At 43.6% G+C, this 19,131-nt stretch overlaps 1 protein-coding gene across 1 annotated transcript; it reads right to left on the reverse strand.

The window, feature by feature from the left end:
- Positions 1–615: 615 nt before the first annotated feature.
- LOC311131204 (thymidylate kinase-like) lies at positions 616–18,763 on the reverse strand. Its single transcript, XM_084164058.1, has 5 exons — positions 18,135–18,763; positions 17,756–17,864; positions 8,222–8,312; positions 1,773–1,970; positions 616–954 (listed from the first exon to the last, which is right to left on the reverse strand). Exons 1-5 carry the CDS (start codon positions 18,262–18,264, stop codon positions 844–846), a joined length of 639 nt encoding a protein of 212 aa, XP_084020184.1. The 5' UTR covers positions 18,265–18,763; the 3' UTR covers positions 616–843.
- Between the last annotated feature and the right edge of the window lie 368 nt (positions 18,764–19,131).

A 19,131-nucleotide genomic window follows, 5' to 3' on the forward strand; every position in this document is an offset into this window, starting at 1 on the left:
CTTATAGAGACATACCCCATGAGACTTGCAGCTGTAATTGCTGCAAAAGGTGTCTCTACAAAGTTTAGACATACTTATGCATGCTCACGTTTTCTGTTTTTTTGTCTTATTTCTTGTTTGTTACACACCCAAAAATATTTTGCATCTTCAAAGTGGTATGCATGTTGTGTAAATCAAATGATACAAACCCCCCCCAAAATCCATTTAAATTCCAGGTTGTAAAGCAACAAAATAGGAAAAATGCCAAGAGGGGTGAATACTTTCGCAAGCCACTGTACGTACATCTTCACATGTCTCGATTAAGTCTTAACACTTAAATATTTCCTTTGAAAGTTATATGGTGCCTTTACCCCTAAAAGCTGAATTTCCATAACACAGTTGACCTAGTGTTTCGTCAGGGACTTGGGTTCAATCCCTAATTGGTTTACTACTGTACTCTTGGCTTATGTCACTGATATCTGAAGTCTGTATTAATGGATGTAAACCAACATTTGGTTGAGTGAAATTCGCAGATCCAAATAGGTTCTTATTCATTCAGAGTACCGTTGTCGAAAATATCGAAAATGGACAGAGATGGAAATGTTAAAGAAAAAAGAAGAAATAAAAAAAAAAGTTACAGCTTGGACATTTATTTTATTTACTCGTTTTTGGCTGTGGTCTTTAGTGAAATAATAAATTTGAAAGAGTTGACTACACCCACTTAAATATCATACAGTCTGTAGTGCAGTTTCATATTCAAGTTTTTTTTACCCTCTCTGACTTCTCCTCGTGTACTAGGCACTGTCCGGTGGAATCAGGGCCAGTGTGATCTCCAGAGGATAAATTGGGTCTCCTGGTCAAGGCTCACTTCCACAGCTCCCCAATTGGCTCATTCTCTGCTGCATTGATGGCGTTTACACTGTGGTTCTTAATGTCGGTGTGCACATCTTCAATGTTCCTGGCTGCATCAATCACCTAGGAGATGACAAGAATATAATCTTTATGGATTTACCATTGAAGAGCTTAATGTAACCTCTTATGTTTGTGCCATATTATGAATGGTGGGACAAACCAATGGCCAAAGCTCCAGATCCTCCCTCCAAAGCTCCAGATCCTCCCACCAAAGCTCCATATCCTCCCTCCAAAGCTCCATATCCTCCCACCAAAGCTCCATATCCTCCCACCAAAGCTCCAGATCCTCCCACCAAAGCTCCAGATCCTCCCTCCAAAGCTCCAGATCCTCCCTCCAAAGCTCCAGATCCTCCCACCAAAGCTCCAGATCCTCCCACCAAAGCTCCAGATCCTCCCTCCAAAGCTCCAGATCCTCCCACCAAAGCTCCAGATCCTCCCACCAAAGCTCCAGATCCTCCCACCAAAGCTCCAGATCCTCCCACCAAAGCTCCATATCCTCCCACCAAAGCTCCAGATCCTCCCACCAAAGCTCCAGATCCTCCCACCAAAGCTCCAGATCCTCCCACCAAAGCTCCATATCCTCCCACCAAAGCTCCATATCCTCCCTCCAAAGCTCCATATCCTCCCACCAAAGCTCCATATCCTCCCACCAAAGCTCCATATCCTCCCACCAAAGCTCCATATCCTCCCACCAAAGCTCCAGATCCTCCCACTTCTACCAAGGTGTGCACTTGTCCACTCCCATTAATGGATTAAAAAAGTATTGGATAGGTGTAGTCATTGGCTGGAGGGGGTTTCCACCATTGTTAAATCAAATGACGGGGAGGGTGCAACTGCAAACTTTGGGAGAAGTGTGGGGAAATCAGGACACTACTTCTTACCTGCCACTTGACAGAGGGGTCCTTCATCAGAAGTTCAAACTTCTGCTGTACGGCCTTCTGGAAGACGCTGGTCTCATATCGCTCTGTCCCAAACTGGCCCCGCTGGGCCGCCTCGGAGGGGTTGAGCTGGAGGAACATCACCAGGTCTGGCTTGGGCAGCCCCACGTCAGGATTCATACACCAGTCCAGATCGAAACCCTACACAGCAGACAAGGCAGTGTTGCGTTTGAGACCACCTAAAGCGAGACCCAAGTCAATACCGGACCGAAACGAGACAGAGTCAAAACCAGAGGGAAGGGGTCGAGACCGAGACCAGGAGGGGTGGACGAGAGGTCCGAGACAGAGTCAAGACTGAGACCAGAAAAATCGGAGTCCAATTCAAGACCATGACAAAAAAAAAAAATCAAATCGTCACCATAATAGGAGTTAAAAAGTCCAGTATTTCTTAGTTCATATTTCAGAACATCATATGGATTCTTTAGACATTCATAACGGTGAAGAAAGAAAGAAAGAAGCATGGTGAGGGCAAGTAGAGCCACTCTACAACGTATTACTAACCTAAACACAGTGGGGAACGATGAGGCCCTTCTACGCTTTCAGAGAAAGGCTAAGGATTTATAAAATAATAAAAATATTATTTTTTGGGATGCCACCGATATTACATTTTTGGCCGATACCCGGTATTTTCCTTGCCAAAAAACCTGATATTTAAAAATGTTTGTGGCCTTTTAAGCATTTTAGTACAGTTAAATATTTGAAACAAAGTGTCATATGTTAATTTGTTCAGTTAGGAACAGATTGTTTAATAACTTGTAAATGAGAAAAATTACAAATCCATGAACATATTTTAATCGCACAACTGATATTCATGACAAATATTTTAGCTGCCCCCCCGCGTTACAAACATGGTTCAGTTGTTGGTGGCTCTTCTTACTATCCAATATTGACTGTATGGAGAAACTTAAAAAAATGCTTTGAAATAAATATTGGTTTAAACTAAAAAAATGCAGTGACTAATTTTAGCTTTAACTGCTTGAAAACAAAATATATACTGTCTCTAGGCTATGTCATAAACTGCTATAAAATGGCACAACTTTTCAAAATGTGCTCAACTGACTTGACTAGTAAAATGCGAGCAAATTTACAACACATCTCATCTTTCATTTAGTAAATATTTAAAATAAAAAAAGCTTTGTTTTAAATTAAATGAAAATCTTGACCTATACCAGCCATGAATAAACAGAAAAGCCATTGGGCTTAGACATTTTTCTCTCTCTAGATGACTGGGTTACAATATGACTTGCCCATTTACAATTTTAACATTTGGGGGAGGTTTTTCCTTCAACAAAGAGGACCTGCTCGGCTTTGTCACAAGAGAGTCTGTTTCTTTTTTCGGCTACAATGTGTGAAGCTGCACTGAAAAAGGCGCTCACTGTCCACACTACTACAGGGAGCACCAAGATACTGGCGCGCAGCTTAAGCGACGACGGGGAAACGCTGCTTGTTACTTCTCCAGTATCCAAGTGCATCTTCATTCCTGGGAATTGTAGGTTCTGTCAGGTATGCTAGTTTCTACCATTAAAATTATAGAATGATCATTTCTTTGTCAGTGGGCAAACGTACAAAATCAGCAGGGGATCAAATACTTTTTTCCCCCTCACTGTAACAATTTCACAATATATACCCAATACACACAAAACTAGTAAAGAATGGAATTTAAGAAATATACATACATACATACATACATGGACAAACAATGACAGAGCGGCATGGACTAAGATACAGTAGAATATTATAGAATAGAATACAGTATATACATATGAGATGAGTAATGCAAGATATGTAAACATTATTAAAGTGACTAAACATTATTAAAGTGACTAGTGTTCCATTTCTTAAAAAGTGGCCAGTGATTTCAATAGGCAGCAGCAGCCTCTAATGTGCTAGTGATGGCTATTTAACAAACTGATGGCCTTGAAATAGAAGCTGTTTTTCATTCTCTTGGTCCCAGCTTTGATGCACCTGTACTGACCTCGCCTTCTGGATGATAGCGGGGTGAACAGGCTGTGGCTCGGGTGGTTAATGTCCTTGATGATCTTTTTGGCCTTCCTGTGACATCGGGTGCTGTATGTGTCTTGGAGGGCGGGTAGTTTTGCCCCCGATAATGCGTTCGGCAGACGGCACCACCCTCTGGAGAGCCCTGCGGCTGTTCCATCTGGTGGAAACGTCTTGCTTAAGCCTTTTCGTTTTCACTCCAAGCTGCTCCTGTACTGCTTGCAGGCGGCTGTATGCTAGCTGTGAGTGTTTAAAATGACCCGCTATATTTCTACCTGTTGTCACCGTGTCAGATATGCTCCGTTACGCCAAAAGCATATTCGTTAAGCATATTCGTTCACAGGCAGTTGCAGCGTGTGTGCCATGCATGGCAAACTGGCGACTCCGCAATCTTCCAAAGCCTTTGTCATGTTACGTGCATTATCACGTAGCACAGCCTGTACTTTGTTCTTGGGGATTTTCCAAGTTTCAAACATGTTCTCAAAATGCCATTGAAATGGCAGCAGCGGTATGAGAACCAGCACATTCTTGAGCATGCAATACGGCTTCACTCAGTACGAAATCCTCGTCGACCCACTGTGCTGTCAGACTCAGCTTGCTCATGGGGCTGACGTCGCTGGTCCAAATGTCAGTCGTGAAGCTAATAGCAGTGGCGCCCATAGCAAGTAGCTCATGGATGTGCGTTTCAACAATACTGTGCAACTCCGGTAGGGCAACACCTGGAAAACAGGGCCTACTTGGTAGTGTGTACCGGGGCTCGAGGAGCTCGACCAGTCGGCGAAAGCCAACATCATCCACGACAGAGAACGGTTGATTGTCAATGAATTCCATTATCTTGGCGTTAATGGATTTCGCCTTTGAGTTGTCTCGCTGAAATTTTCATACTGTTGGGTTCTATTTTCTAATAATTGGATTGAAGTGATGAATAGCTTAGAAGGAATGCATTAATGAGGAGCATAGGTTTGAACTATACTGATATAAATTGTTTCACATAACAGGCTGTGATTCATGTGAGGAACGTTAGGGGCTAGGATGAGATAAAACTTGTATTTCTTATAGATAAGACTTGTATTTCTCACAGATACGAACACTGCTTCTTTGTGATCTGTGAACCTTCCAAGGACATGGGTACTGCAAAAAAAGTGCTAACGCCACAGGTTGTTATGATAAACTTATGCCTGGCAACAGGGTGCAACAAATGGAGCGCCGAGGGGTTGGGACTAACCCGTGCGCCAACGGATTGGCTGAGTAAAGTCTAAACCCCACTCAGTCCTTTACTCTGATTGGCCAACAGAAGAGGTGGGAACTCTCTGTCAGAGTATTTGAGAAAGAACCTGTAAACAATGGTTTAGTTCTCTGTCTGCCCTGCGTGGTTTTTCAGTGAGCCCGTATACGAACCTTCATACTTATCATACATACATTTTGCATATAATAAATTTAGCTTGGATTGAATATCTCTTGATTATCTTTTCTCTTATTCCAATACCAGATTTGAATTACGCAATTTCTAACAATACTCTTTAAAAATGACTGCTTGACTTGAACTTGTTTAGTTGTTGGAAGTGCGCTTAGAACAAAACCAGTAAAAAAAAACAAAGTAGTCGCTGAACGTCTGGGGGTGATGCACTTTCAAATGAGTAATTAGGTTTGTGGTATTGAAAGATTTCTCTTTCTCCCCTCCTTGGGAAATAATAGCTGCGCAAAACGTTGCATATGGCCTTTCTGTAATCCTCCTTTGAAACTTCAGAATAGATCCACACAGCAGACATTGTGGGCTAGGTTGGGAATGCTATGTTGCACCAGTAGCGCTGTATTTTTCGTGGCGTCATTACGTCATCTAGGTATGCACTGTAGCTTTGACATCGGTTTGGCACATCGGCGTTAAACTATACATACATTTACTTCATTTAGCAGACGCTCTTATCCAGAGCGACTTACAAATTGATACATAGAGCCGATGCCGGCATTTTCAGCTAATGTCGGCCGATTCCGATATGCTTACCGATATACCATGCATCCCTAATTTATTTTCAACAATTTTCTGATTTAATCTCTTCAGTTTTGTTAGAAAGGAAAAGGGTTAACACTGAAGACCAAAAAAATATCTAAAATCAGGATAATAATTCTAGCTAGCTAAGTCAGCCATTGGGCTAGGCCATCCGAAGCTTGATAGAAGGCATCTGCCATTCAACTCTAATAGGGCAACATTTTGGAGTGACAGTGGAATCAACCAATTACATTGACTTGTATGGAAACTTCTGCCTTCTCAAAGGCCAACAGGTCGCTGTGCAATAGGGAACAGTAGTTTTCTCACGGTCTAGCTAGCTAGCTTTTGTTGTAGGCTATTTTGCAGTTAGTTTCAAATTATCATCATCTGTTGAATGGAACTGTGTTTTTTATTTATTTATTTATTGCAGCTCGCATGCTGTTGTTAGCCATCTCTTTGAAAATAACTTGTGTGAAATATTGTTGCATTTAAACTTTAGATCACCGGTTACTTTGTGTGCTAAACGTGAATATTTTATTTATTTTTTTTGCAATGGGAAGTAATAGTTGTACATTTCGATTGGGAAATGCTTAGCCTAACGGTTGTTTTTGTCATCTTATGATTGGGACCTACAGGCTTATTATGTCCGAGTGAAATGGACTGCTGTCATTCCATCGGCCCTATGCAGTGGTGCAGTGGTGTCTGGAGAAGTGGGTCCTGTGTGAAGGAAAGGCCCTGTGTGGAAAAATCCTGTGTTTTCTTATAGATTTCTAAGTTTTTCACAACACAACGTGTTCTAAGTCAACAACAATGCTTAAACCACATCAGGAGACCCCTTTTTGAGGTCTGGGAAAAATCCCCCCAAAATTGGGGGGAGGATCTAGTTGCCCTTTAATTCAACTGAGCAAAACAAAATGTCCTCTCCATTGATACAAATCAGCATTATATCATTCTGTCAGGTAAGCTAACATTGCAGTCAACATTTAAATTGGGAAGGTTTTTTTTGGGGAAAGCCTTTAGAAATGTTCATGCAAACAGCAGATGACTGAATTGCACATCGCAAATAGCCTACTAACCAAGACTAAAGGACCAAAGTTTGCATACCCACTGTTGCCTTAGTTAGCATTTACTGGTAGATATCATAAGTTGAAACGTCTTTCCTACCTTACCGGCTACCGATGTCATCCTTCTGTGAGGTGCTCCAGTTGAGACCTGCTGAAACCTGGCTGTGTGAGGCGCGTATGTGAATACATTTCACCTGCTTTGCGATTGTGTAGGCTACTTTGTGCATGATTTCTCTATTGTACTACACAGTTCATAAGTCGTATACATCCACTACACTACTTTGATACGCATCAAATAGGGATTAAGGAGTATAAGCACTGAAAAACAAAGTGGATATACGGTTTATACCTGCGTATACCCTCCACTACACCACTGGTATACGTTTTATACCTGCGTATACCCTCCACTACACCACTGGTATACGGTTTATACCTGCGTATACCCTCCACTACACCACTGGTATACGGTTTATACCTGCGTATACCCTCCACTACACCAGTGGTATACGGTTTATACCTGCATATACCCTCCACTACACCACTGGTATACGGTTTATACCTGCGTATACCCTCCACTACAACACTGGCCCTTTGTGTTGTTTTACTCCTACATGAATGCACTGGTATTATGGTTACGGTCCTTTCAACATCACGAGCCAGTCACACACTGAAGGCCTAGGTTCAATAGGTTTGCCACTGCAGCAAACATGTCTATTTATATATATATATATATATATATATATATATATATATATATATATATATAATGTGCCATTTAGCAGACGCTTTTATCCAAAGCGACTTACAGTCATGCGTGCATAAATTTTTTTTGTGTATGGGTGGTCCCGGGGATCGAACCCACTACCCTGGCGTTACAAGCGCCGTGCTCTACCAGCTGAGCTACAGAGGACCTACAATTTCCCCTGTCTTCCCTTACTAATAGTGAGCGTGCAACCTTCCAACAATTTCCCCCCACTATTCCCTACCAGCAAGTCAAGCAAATTCTGCCAAAGTTTGAGGCTATTTCTATAATGAAAGTAAAGAACAGTAATGTTATGAGTAAAGTAGGAATCCCAGGTTTCAATAGGCTATAAGACATTAATGTTTCAAGAAAGGAGTGTATATATTTGGAAATTATGAGTCCTCACTGTCCGAGACCAAGTCAAGACCGAGTACAAATGTATCCCACACTGAGACACAATGTGTGGTCTTGACATCGGACTCGAGTACTACAACACTGCAGTAGGGGGTACTTCAGGTAAACCACATAAAGTAACCACTGTGCTGAAGAACTCACAGGCTTGGCGCGATTAAAGCGGTGTGTATGTTTTAAAGGAACTCACAGGCTTGGCGCTGGTGAAGGCCACTCCAGAGAAGGCGTATCTGTCCACCACCAGACTGATGCCCTGCTTCAACTTCTCCTTCATCAGAGGCCTGGAAAGAAAAGGAGTGTCAGACATACGGTACCAGTCAAACGTTTGGACACACCTACTCCTGATGGAGCAACCGGAAGTGGTTAAAATTGACCCTAAACGTGGTTTTGATTTCACTCCCTGCAGTTAGTGAAAAACACTGCATTCAACCCTCTGTATATCAGTCAGTTCTTTAACGGAATGACTTGAAACTCAGGATTCTGTAAAAGCGTGTCCCAAGGAGGATGTTTACTTTCAACTTCCTGTAATAACAGGAAGTGCCTTCAATTGGGGTCATAGGGGCTGTTTTGCAGGGTTACAAAAGGTCACATCTTTCCAAAATGTAATATATGTGGTTGTGCAACCCTCATGAACCGGCACATATTTGAAAACCAGGTTTTTCCTGGAGGTTCAATCTAAGTACAGTGGCTCGCGAAAGTATTCACCCCAATTGGCATTTTTCCTATTTTGTTGCTTTACAACCTGGAATTAAAATAGATTTTTTAGGGGGTTTGTATCATTTGATTTACACAACATGCCTACCACTTTGAAGATGCAAAATATATTTTTGTGTGAAACAAACAAGAAATAAGACTAAAAATCAGAAACTTGAGCGTGTATAACTATTCACCCCCCCAAAGGCAATACTTTGCAGTGATTACAGCTGCAAGTCTCTTGGGGTATGTCTCTATAAGCTTGGCACATCTAGCCACTGGGATTTTTGCCCGTTCTTCAAGGCAAAACTGCTCCAGCTCCTTCAAGTTGGATGGGTTCCGCTGGTGTACAGCAATCTTTAAGTCATATCACAGATTCTCAATTGGATTGATGTCTGGGCTTTGACTAGGCCATTCCAAGACATTTAAATGTTTCCCCTTAAACCACTCCAGTGTTCCTTGAGCAGTATGCTTAGGGTCATTGTCCTGCTGGAAGGTTAACCTCCGTCCCAGTCTCAAATCTCTGGAAGACTGAAACGGGTTTCCCTCAAGAATTTCCCTGTATTTAGCGGCATCCATCGTTCCTTCAATTCTGACCAGTTTCCCAGTCCCTGCCGATGAAAAACATCAGAACAGGTGTATATATACACTGACATTATGTGACAGATCATGTGACACTTAGATTGCACACAGGTGGACTTTAACTAATTATGTGACTTCTGAAGGTAATTGGTTGCACCAGATCTTATTTAGAGGCTTCATAGCAAAGGGGGTGAAAACATATGCACGCACCACTTTTCCGTTATTTATTTTTGAGATTTTTTTTTTTTAAGTTATTTTTTTCATTTCACTTCACCAATTTGGACTATTTTGTGTATGTCCATTCCATGCAATCCAAATAAAAATCAAATTTAAGTTACAGGTTGTAATGCAACAAAATAGGAAAAACGCCAAGGGGAAGGAATACTTTTGCAAGGCACTGTAAGGATATTCACCCATTTCTAGTCTTTCAAGCTATTGAGGGGATTTGTCTGGGGGGGGGGGGGGGGGGGTCATAGCTTAAACATGTCTATGGCGATGAGGGGAGATGCGTGTGAGTCTCGAGCTAATCGGATATAAGGCGGCTTGCCCCTGGACACTTGTAACTTAACTGGGAGGCACAACGTTGCACTCCTGACATCATACTCGAGTATTGAGCCAATAGCAGCATCTATATATTAGGAATGGGCTTAGTTCATCAACAAGATGGGCTTGGCCACCCCACCATCATACTTTAGTCTTTAGCGAACCGCAATATATGTTGGCCTTAGGCACTTATAAAGTCACAGATATAGGAGCAGTTGACCTCAACATGATGTTAACATTAGTCACAAATATCTAACTTCAGTATGAAAATGTATGCACTCACTAACTGCAAGTCGCTCTGGATAAGAGCGTCTGCTAAATGACTAAAATGTAAGTATAGTCTATAGCGGTTTCTTCATTAAGACTTATATTTGGCCTATATGTTTGACTTGGTGGAGTGGAGCAGAGAGGGGGATGGGAGCAGAGAAGGGGATGGGAGGCTGATCATTGATTGGCTGTAGTGTAGGGCGTGTCATACAATGTATAAAAATTCCAACTGCCAGCTCAAATTCTCACTCAAATGTACCACTAATATGAAAACGTTCCACAGACTGTCTTTTAGACTACTATGCACTGACAAAACATTTAGTGTTACAAATCAAAGCTTAACATTAAAATATGTCACTTCAAATGACTAAATTAAATTCAGACAGGCCTGTTATGTGCTCTCTAACACAAACACAAAATGTGGTGTTGTTGCTGTAGACCTTTTCACAGATCTAGGATCAGGTGACCTCCACAGAATGTTAACATTAGCCATAAACATCTGACTTCTGCAGTGTGCACAAAAGTACCACACTAACTTATGATGTGGTCCTCTGTAGCTCAATTGGTAGAGCATGGCGCTTGTAACGCCAGGGTAGTGGGTTCGATCCCCGGGACCACCCATACGTAAAAGCGTCTGCTAAATGGCATATTATATTATTATATCTTGAGCCATGTTACTCACAAGTTTCCAGACCTTCTCGCTGACTCCTTTAGCAACCGGTTGAGCACTAGCACAGAGTGCCTGTATTCTGGTTTTGCCAGGCATCTCCTTACGAACATGTTGTGCTAGTGTGCACCTTGCCACGTGCCTTCACATAGATTTGCTCGTTTGCTTACATTGTACCAAAACCCCCTTTCCTTCTTGAAGTGCCTGAATGTTGTGTTCCCGATTCCCCTTCTTGCGAAGGAGATTCAGCTGAAGTCTCCTCGCTTTTGACTTCTTTGCAAACTGAAGTGCATTAGCTACTTCCATTTCATCCCCATGTTTACGTTCTAAATGACGGGCGATTTTTTATTTGTTTTAATTATTATTATTTTAAATTTTGTTATGGATTGCGGTTGCTCGCAAAACAGACAGAAGTGCTTTTTTTGGTGGTACTTTTTGGATCCATCTACTTCTGAGACATTCATTACAAGCAAAGTATTCATCCCCCTTGGCGTTTTTCCTATTTTGTTGCATTACAACCTGTAACTTAAATTTGACGCAATCCAAGAGTGAGCAGCGCCGGAGATGCCCAACTCGGAGAGGGTGGAGAGGAGGATCTGATGGTTCACAGTATCAAAGGCAGCAGACAGGTCTAGAAGGACAAGAGCAGAGGAGAGAGAGTTAGCTTTAGCAGTGCGGAGAGCCTCCGTGACACAGAGAAGAGCAGTCTCAGTTGAATGACCAGTCTTGAAACCTTACTGGTTTGCATCAAGACGGTAATTCTGAGAGAGATAGCAAGAGAGTTGGCTAAAGACGGCACGCTCAAGAGTTTTGGAGAGAAAAGAAAGAAGGGATACTGGTCTGTAGTTGTTGACATCGGAGGGATCGAGTGTAGGTTTCTTGAGAAGGGGTGCAACTCTCGCTCTCTTGAAGACGGAAGGGACATAGCCAGCGGTCAAGGATGAGGTGATGAGCGAGGTGAGGTAAGGGAGAAGGTCTCCGGATATGGTCTGGAGAAGAGAGGAGGGGATAGGGTCAAGCGGGCAGGTTGTTGGGCGGCCGGCCGTCATAAGTCGCAAGATTTCATCTGGAGAGAGAGGGGAGAAAGAAGTCAAAGCATAGGTTAGGGCAGTGTGAGCAGGACCAGCGGTGTCATTTGACTTAACAAACGAGGATCGGATGTCGTCGACCTTCTTTTCAAAATGGTTGACGAAGTCATCCACAGAGAGGGAGGAGGATTCAGCAGGGAGGAGAAGGTGGCAAAGAGCTTCCTAGGGTTAGAGGCAGAGGCTTGAAATTTAGAGTGGTAGAAAGTGGCTTTAGCAGCAGAAACAGATGAAGAGAATGTAGAGAGGAGGGAGTGGAAAGATGCCAGGTCCGCAGGGAGTCTAGTTTTCCTCCATTTCCGCTCGGCTGCCCGGAGCCCTCTTCTGTGAGCTCGCAATGAGTCGTCAAACCACGGAGCAGGAGTGGAGGACCGAGCCGGCCGGGAGGATAGGGGACATAGAGAGTCAAAGGATGCAGAAAGGGAGGAGAGGAGGGTTGAGGAGGCAGAATCAGGAGATTGGAGGGAGAAGGCTTGAGCAGAGGGAAGAGATGATTGGATGGAAGAGGAGAGAGTAGCGGGAGAGAGAGAGCGAAGGTTGCGACGGCACATTACCATCTGAGTAGGGGCAGAGTGAGTATTGTTGGAGGAGAGCGAGAGAGAAAAGGATACAAAGTAGTGGTCAGAGACTTGGAGGGGAGTTGCAGTGAGATTAGTAGAAGAACAGCATCTAGTAATTGCGAATTGCCTGCCTTGTGAGTAGGGGGGACGGTGAGAGGGTGAGGTTAAAAGAGGAAAGGAGTATAAAGAAGGAGGCAGAGAGAAACGAGTCAAAATCAGACGTAGGGAGGTTAAAGTCACCCAGAACTGTGAGGGGTGAGCCATCCTCAGGAAAGGAACTTATCAAGGAATTCAAATGAGGAGATCGACAGATGGGTCAGGGGGAAAAGAGAGAATGTCCACTTGGGAGAGATGAGGATTCCTGTGCCACCGCCGCGCTGACCAGATGCTCTCGGGGGTATGCGAGAACACATGGTCAGACGATGAAAGAGCAGTAGGAGTAGCAGTGTTTTCAGTGGTAATCCATGTTTCCATTAGCGCCAAGAAGTCGAGGAACTGGAGGGTAGCATAGGCTGAGATGAACTCTGCCTTGTTGGCCGCAGAACAGCAGTTCCAGAGGCTGCCGGAGACCTGGAACTCCACGTGGGTCGTGCGTGCAGGGACCACCAGATTAGAGTGGCAACAGCCACGTGGCGTGAAGCGTTTGTATGGCCTGTGCAGAGAGAAGAGAACAGGGATAGACAGAGGCATAGTTGACAGGCTGCAGAACATGGCTACAATAATGCAAAGGAGATCGGAATGAAATGAACTAAACATCTGGGAAAGCGAGAGAGCGGGGCCTCTCTCACTTACGTTTCACTGAAATTGTATGTGAATTTTATCCGCTAGTAACAGTTTTCTTTTCTTATCTACCAAGGTGCATGGTGTACCTCGGCAGACCCTGGCGGACAGGCTGAGCGGCCGGGTGACCCATGGTTGTCACAGTGGACCACCCACATTGCTTGAAAATTCTCTGGTGCAGTACTGTATCTGCTGGGCCATCCATGGGTTCCCCTTTACCAGACAGAGGCTGATGAAATACGCCAACAAAATACGCAGGTATTTGGTGTTCTATGTGTTTATGTATGTAGATTGCTGGACTGACTGTTCTCAATGTGTGTGACGTAAATGTGGATGTGTATGGTGATGCCAAAACAAACATTTTCATCCTGGATGGACAATTATATATTCTATTCTATTGTAGGTTTCGGCACCCAGGGGAAACAATCCCAGGTGGTGGGAAATGTTCAGGAGGAGGCACAAGACCTGAGCGTGAGGAGGCCGGACACCCTGGACAGGGGGAGAGCTGAGTGTGCCACACGTCCGATGATGGACACCTTCTTGACTTCTTATGAGAAGCACTTGGAGGAGAGTGGGTTGAGGGAGAAACCCAGACAAATCTATAACTGCGATGAGTCTGGGGGCCAAGGAGCACATCACAGTGCTGGCCTGCTTCAACGCAGCTGGGGAGGATGTCCCCCCATTTATCATCTACCCCAAGTGTTTCCCCGGTGGCCACTACACACTGGGAGGCCCCTCCCCCCAAGCCTTGTATGGACGGTCAAACCGTGGCTACATTGACAGGGACCTGTTCAGGAAGTGGTTTCAGCACGTCATTAAGCATGCAGTGAAGGAGCGCTCTCTCGTTCTCCTCTTCGATGGGCACAAGAGCCACATGGACCCGGAAGTGCTCGCGGTGGCACTAAGGGAAGGGGTTATACTTCCTTGTCTTCCACCACACTGCACCCATGTCCTGCATCCGCTGGACGTGGCATTACTTTAAAGAATTTGCCAGAGTATTCCGCTACCCGTACCAGCGCTGCAAGGACATGTTATGGGCGCTATGTGGTGGAAGGGTTTAAGAAGTGTGGCCTCTTCCCTTTTGACCCTTCAGCCATTGAAGGGTCCCGTTTAATGCCGTCTCGGTCCCCTCTCCTGGAACCAGCAGCACTGTGCCGTCCATCAGCACCTCCTTCCCAGTGACCACAGGAGGACCCTCAGCCCCTGCTCCAGTCCCTGCTCCAGTCCCAGGCCTAGCTCTAGAAGAGCACCCCCTAATAGAGGCAGGGCTGATAGCGAAGGACCTGGGGCACATCCTTACTGTCCTTAAGTATCGGCTAGATCGATACAGAAGACTCCCTGTGGTCGCCACATGCCTCACCGGGGAGGAATACACACGCCAGTGGCAGGAGAGGGGTGAGAAGGAGAGGGCCGAGGCAGAGGAGAAAGAGCGTCGGGCAGCCCTCAGAACACAGAGGGCACAGGAGAGGGCTGCCATGGATGAGACCATTGACGCCATCGCCTCTTGCTGGACCTCCTGCTGGAACCACTCCTCACAGCTGCATCACCACTGCCAGTGCCTCCCAGTGTGCAACACCTGTAGGAGCCGCCGGAGCCCCCAGCTGCAGAAGAAGGCACGTGCCTACTCTCCCGGCCACACCGTCGTCGGCCCCTCAACCCCACCATTACAAACACCAGCTCCTCCAAGACATCGTCAGCGGTTTTGTCCACCGCCACCACGATGCACACCACCCCCCCCTGTCTGTCACCACCAACACGGCCTCCTCTGGACCAACTGCCTCCTACGTCTCCCCTGGTCACACCACCATAGCAGCCTCGTCTGGTGTCCCAGCCCCCTGCAATTTGAATACAGCCACCTCCACAGGTAAACACATGTTAAATTACAAAGAAATGACTTCTGTTTTATAAAACAGCAATGTAAAAAAATATATTAAAAAATCTCTCTTTACATATTTACAGTCCATAGCACCAGCCCTCAAGTCATCTCCACCTCCTCTGCAGCTTCCTCCAGAGGTATTGATGTAAAAAAGTTGAAAAAGGGTTTTGATGAAACATGCTCAGTCTAACAGTACTTTTTCTCAAACTGCAGCACAGAAAAGGAAGAGAAAAGCTCCACCGGCCACGTCTGTCACCCATGACACCACTCTCAGGTACTTCATAATCTGTTTCTCTCTCAGTTGTATAAATTACTATTGTTGTTGAAGAACTTTTTGCAAAACCATATTAATCCATTTGTATTATTATTTTATAAAAGAAGACACCACCTGCTGTGCTCGCTGCGGGGAGCGTGATCCGCCTGCAAGCTCCCCTCAGGAGTGTAGATCCGAGGTGCCATGGTTGTGCTGTGACTTCTGTCTGCACTGGTTCCACTGCAGGTGTGTGCAGTGGGATCAAGAGGTAGCGGTGTAGCTGGAATATTATTGGGATTTTTGTGACAATATAGGGATGGAGGTCGAGATTTAATTGGTTTGTTTTGTTTGTGTTCATATGAAATTATTTATTTGTACAAAAAAAAAAATGTCTAAAATATCATATATATTTATTGAACCCATCTTGTGTATTTCTTCCTTTACTTTCCAAGTGCATCTCTGCAACACAAACTCCAGTGTTTTCATTGTTTATGTCAATGCACATTTCTGAAATTAAAGTTTTATTTGACGTAAATTATTAATACTCATATTTTAGTATTCAATTTATCTACTTTCTCAAAACATAAGATTAATCTGTAATACAAATGAGACATTATTTGGTTTCAACACTGAATATGTGGGTGAAGAACCATTTTTTAAAGAGTCCACATGAGGGCGCACCGGGCTACGCAATAAAAAGTTGACAGGCAAGTCATTATTTTTTACCGGAAGGCTAGCCAACTAGTCAACTATCTAGTAAACACTTCGGGTACGTGGTTGGTGTCTCTTTTTTGAACAAAATTAAACGGATATATCTTGTAATTGAACAGAATAGTAAGGTGGCCAATAACTGGGGGCCGTATGCCGATAATACGGGACTTATTTTTTTGCTAAACCGCTTATCAAAAAGCTGATAATAGTAGTATTTCCCCTGAAATGTCAAACTTGCTAATTGCTAACCCGTTAGCTAACATTTTTACGACACCAATAATCACATAACATTGATGGCTTGATCACAAGATAACACCGTTGAAGGTAATATATTTTTTAAACGCTGTTGAATATGCCGATAATACGGAGTTCCACGCTAGCAACTGAATGTCACTTGTTTTCTTTGTGATCTTGGGTTTCTTAGCTTGTATTACATTGGAGAAAGAATGGTTCTTAAATGGTTATTCCTTAGTTCTTAAGGTTCCTGAGAGAACTCGGTTCTGCTTTATTTGAAGTTCTTATGAATGTTTCATATATAAAAATGGGTCACAAATCATCTAACTGGGTTTTATTCTCTATAAAATATTGATAAATGGGGGAACAATAAATTGGTTATGTAACAGTTATAACACATTCTGATTAGTTATATTTGTGAAGCATCTATGTAGTGCTAAAATCTATATGCAAAGGACCGAGAAGTCTTCTGACTGGTAGGAGACAGGCAGAAGGAGACAGACTTTGCCATTGGGCCGTTTGCGAAGAAAACAGAGAGCGTTATTGGCTGTTGTCGTGGTAGACACCAGTATGTGTTACCTTGTTGGTTGGCTGTGCAGATGGAGATCCTGCGAGGGTGAGTTGACGTGGCAAATCCCGTGTCGCGGCTCGGGGAGGGACAGATGGGGAGGGGGGTGGAGGGACAGATGGGGAGGGGGAGGGAGGGACAGATGGGGAGGGGGAGGGAGGGACAGATGGGGAGGGGGGTGGTGGGAGCTGGTGGTGAGGGTACGAGAGGAAGGGGCCCGCGGCGGCCGCTGGCTTCCTTTGATGGTGGGAGGTTCACTTTTAGAGTGACTATGGTTCTCCTGAATACTTCAAGGTTTTTTTAAGGTTTGAAGCCTGCTGATGACTTTGAATGTTACACAAAAATAAAAAACATTTTCCTAAACTATTAATCTGTTACTTGGATATACTGAATCCATTACTGAAATGGTTGTTCCAGTTTAAATACTTTACAGAAAAACTATACTAGAGCCGTTGTGTTGCCATCCGTGTCGCATCTTTGTGGCATTCTACCTGCTACACTAGAAACAAAACAAAAGCGACATTTTTTCATCAATATTTTCAGTCATAAAATAGAATGAACACGTGCATCAAATATTGAGAATTTAAACTTGTTAATTATTGTAACCTTCCAATAGCCGCAACCCAAGCAGTTGGATAGCTTTCATAGATTTCATAGGAGGCATTCACTTGATGGCAATACATTGCAATGTACGGTCTCAAGTAGTTGGTAAAATTTCAAGTGTACTTTTTTCAAGGAGTAAGTCACTTTAAGTGATTTCCTCATTATATATTTTTTTCTCAAACTCATGAGTGTTATTTCTGTGCTCCTATGATGTCTGGGAAGCATGGTCCTCGAAAGGTATGTATTTGTGAGGAGTCCTAAATTGGTCACAAATACAAGACTGTGTGTGTGTGTCTATTTACACCAGTTCCCATCGGTTGGCAGAGAACAGCAGATGCACTGTATGGTCCTCCAGGTTGCTTTTGTTCTCAAGATAGGAGTTTATCAGCTGGCCGATCTTTGTAGTTCTTTCTGTACAAACAATAATAATATGGGAAGAGCATTTAGTCATTTCAATGTAAATGTTATTAGAAATGTTGTGTTGTATCTCAAAAGGCGATTTCGTTTTGCATCGCCAGGTGCTCCGGGTGAACCAGACAAGACAAAACGAATTTGTATAATCTGAGCGATTTGGGTCTAGTTAAATTATGAATCAAAGCCGCTTCAAACCTCCACACAATTATGAGAAAAATACGTTTCATTTTGATAAGTTAGCAGCCACGGATAATTAAGTCAATTTACCCGGAAATCTCATCATCTCAGCTGGCCGTCCACTATCCTGCAGTGTTTGGACTAGCTTGTTACACTGTGTCGTTTTCCCTGCCTTGTCCACTCCTTCGAGCACAATGAGAGCCCCTCTTCTGCATGTCATTGCGAAATAGTTAACGAAGATATCTTTATAGCTAAATACGGTATTATAATTTTTTTACGAAAGTACTTGCTCTGCAGACATGGAAGTACGCGGGCTTTTCTGCATTTCACCCGGAAGCAAACTCTGGTGGCCGCGAAGTGTCAAATTTAATCAACAGCATTTTCGGCTTGTCAGGAAAAAGTATGAAGCTTGCTTGCAAAAAATAAAAAATATATTGATTTTGATTTTAGCGTTGTCAAATTGGCTTATTCTCGTAGTGAGGAGCCTATAAAACGTAGCTAGATTCATAACCATATTTTTGGGGGATTCTAAAATGTATTGGAATAAATGACCAAACTATAAAACTAGCTAGCCAGCTATGGGTAACTGTAGCTAGCTACCTGACAGGAGTGCTAGCTAGATCCGTTAGCTAACTAGGTACATTAATAGCTTTAGGTTGGTTGTTTTTAAGCTCAACTTCCACCAAGGACGTTGCCTCTCCGATCATCACTCGTTACACAGTGTTGCCAACTCCTCAGTAAGGAAAGTAGCCATTGGTTGTCCTAAAAGTCGCGAGAAGTCGCTACATGACGTCATCGCCTAATTTGCATAATTGGCCATGTGCATGTCATTGTGAAGGAAGCTGTAGGAGAGAGGAACAACGTCGTGGGAGAGACAAAAAGTGAGTAGAAGACACCCTAAATATGTTTAGAACTACAAATGAACTTTCTTCTGTCGAATTCTTTTTTTTTTTTACAATTCCAACCCTCCTCCTTTATCAGTGCTTGGGACCAGCAAAAGTGACCCAAAAGAGACACTGGCGGTGTTACTTAGTTTTTATTTTATTTTATTTTTTGTTTAGTTTTCTTAAGTTTGGTTTGGTTTTTA

The sequence above is a fragment of the Coregonus lavaretus genome (assembly GCF_964263955.1).
Source record: "Coregonus lavaretus genome assembly, chromosome: 6".
Lineage (NCBI taxonomy): Eukaryota > Metazoa > Chordata > Actinopteri > Salmoniformes > Salmonidae > Coregonus > Coregonus lavaretus.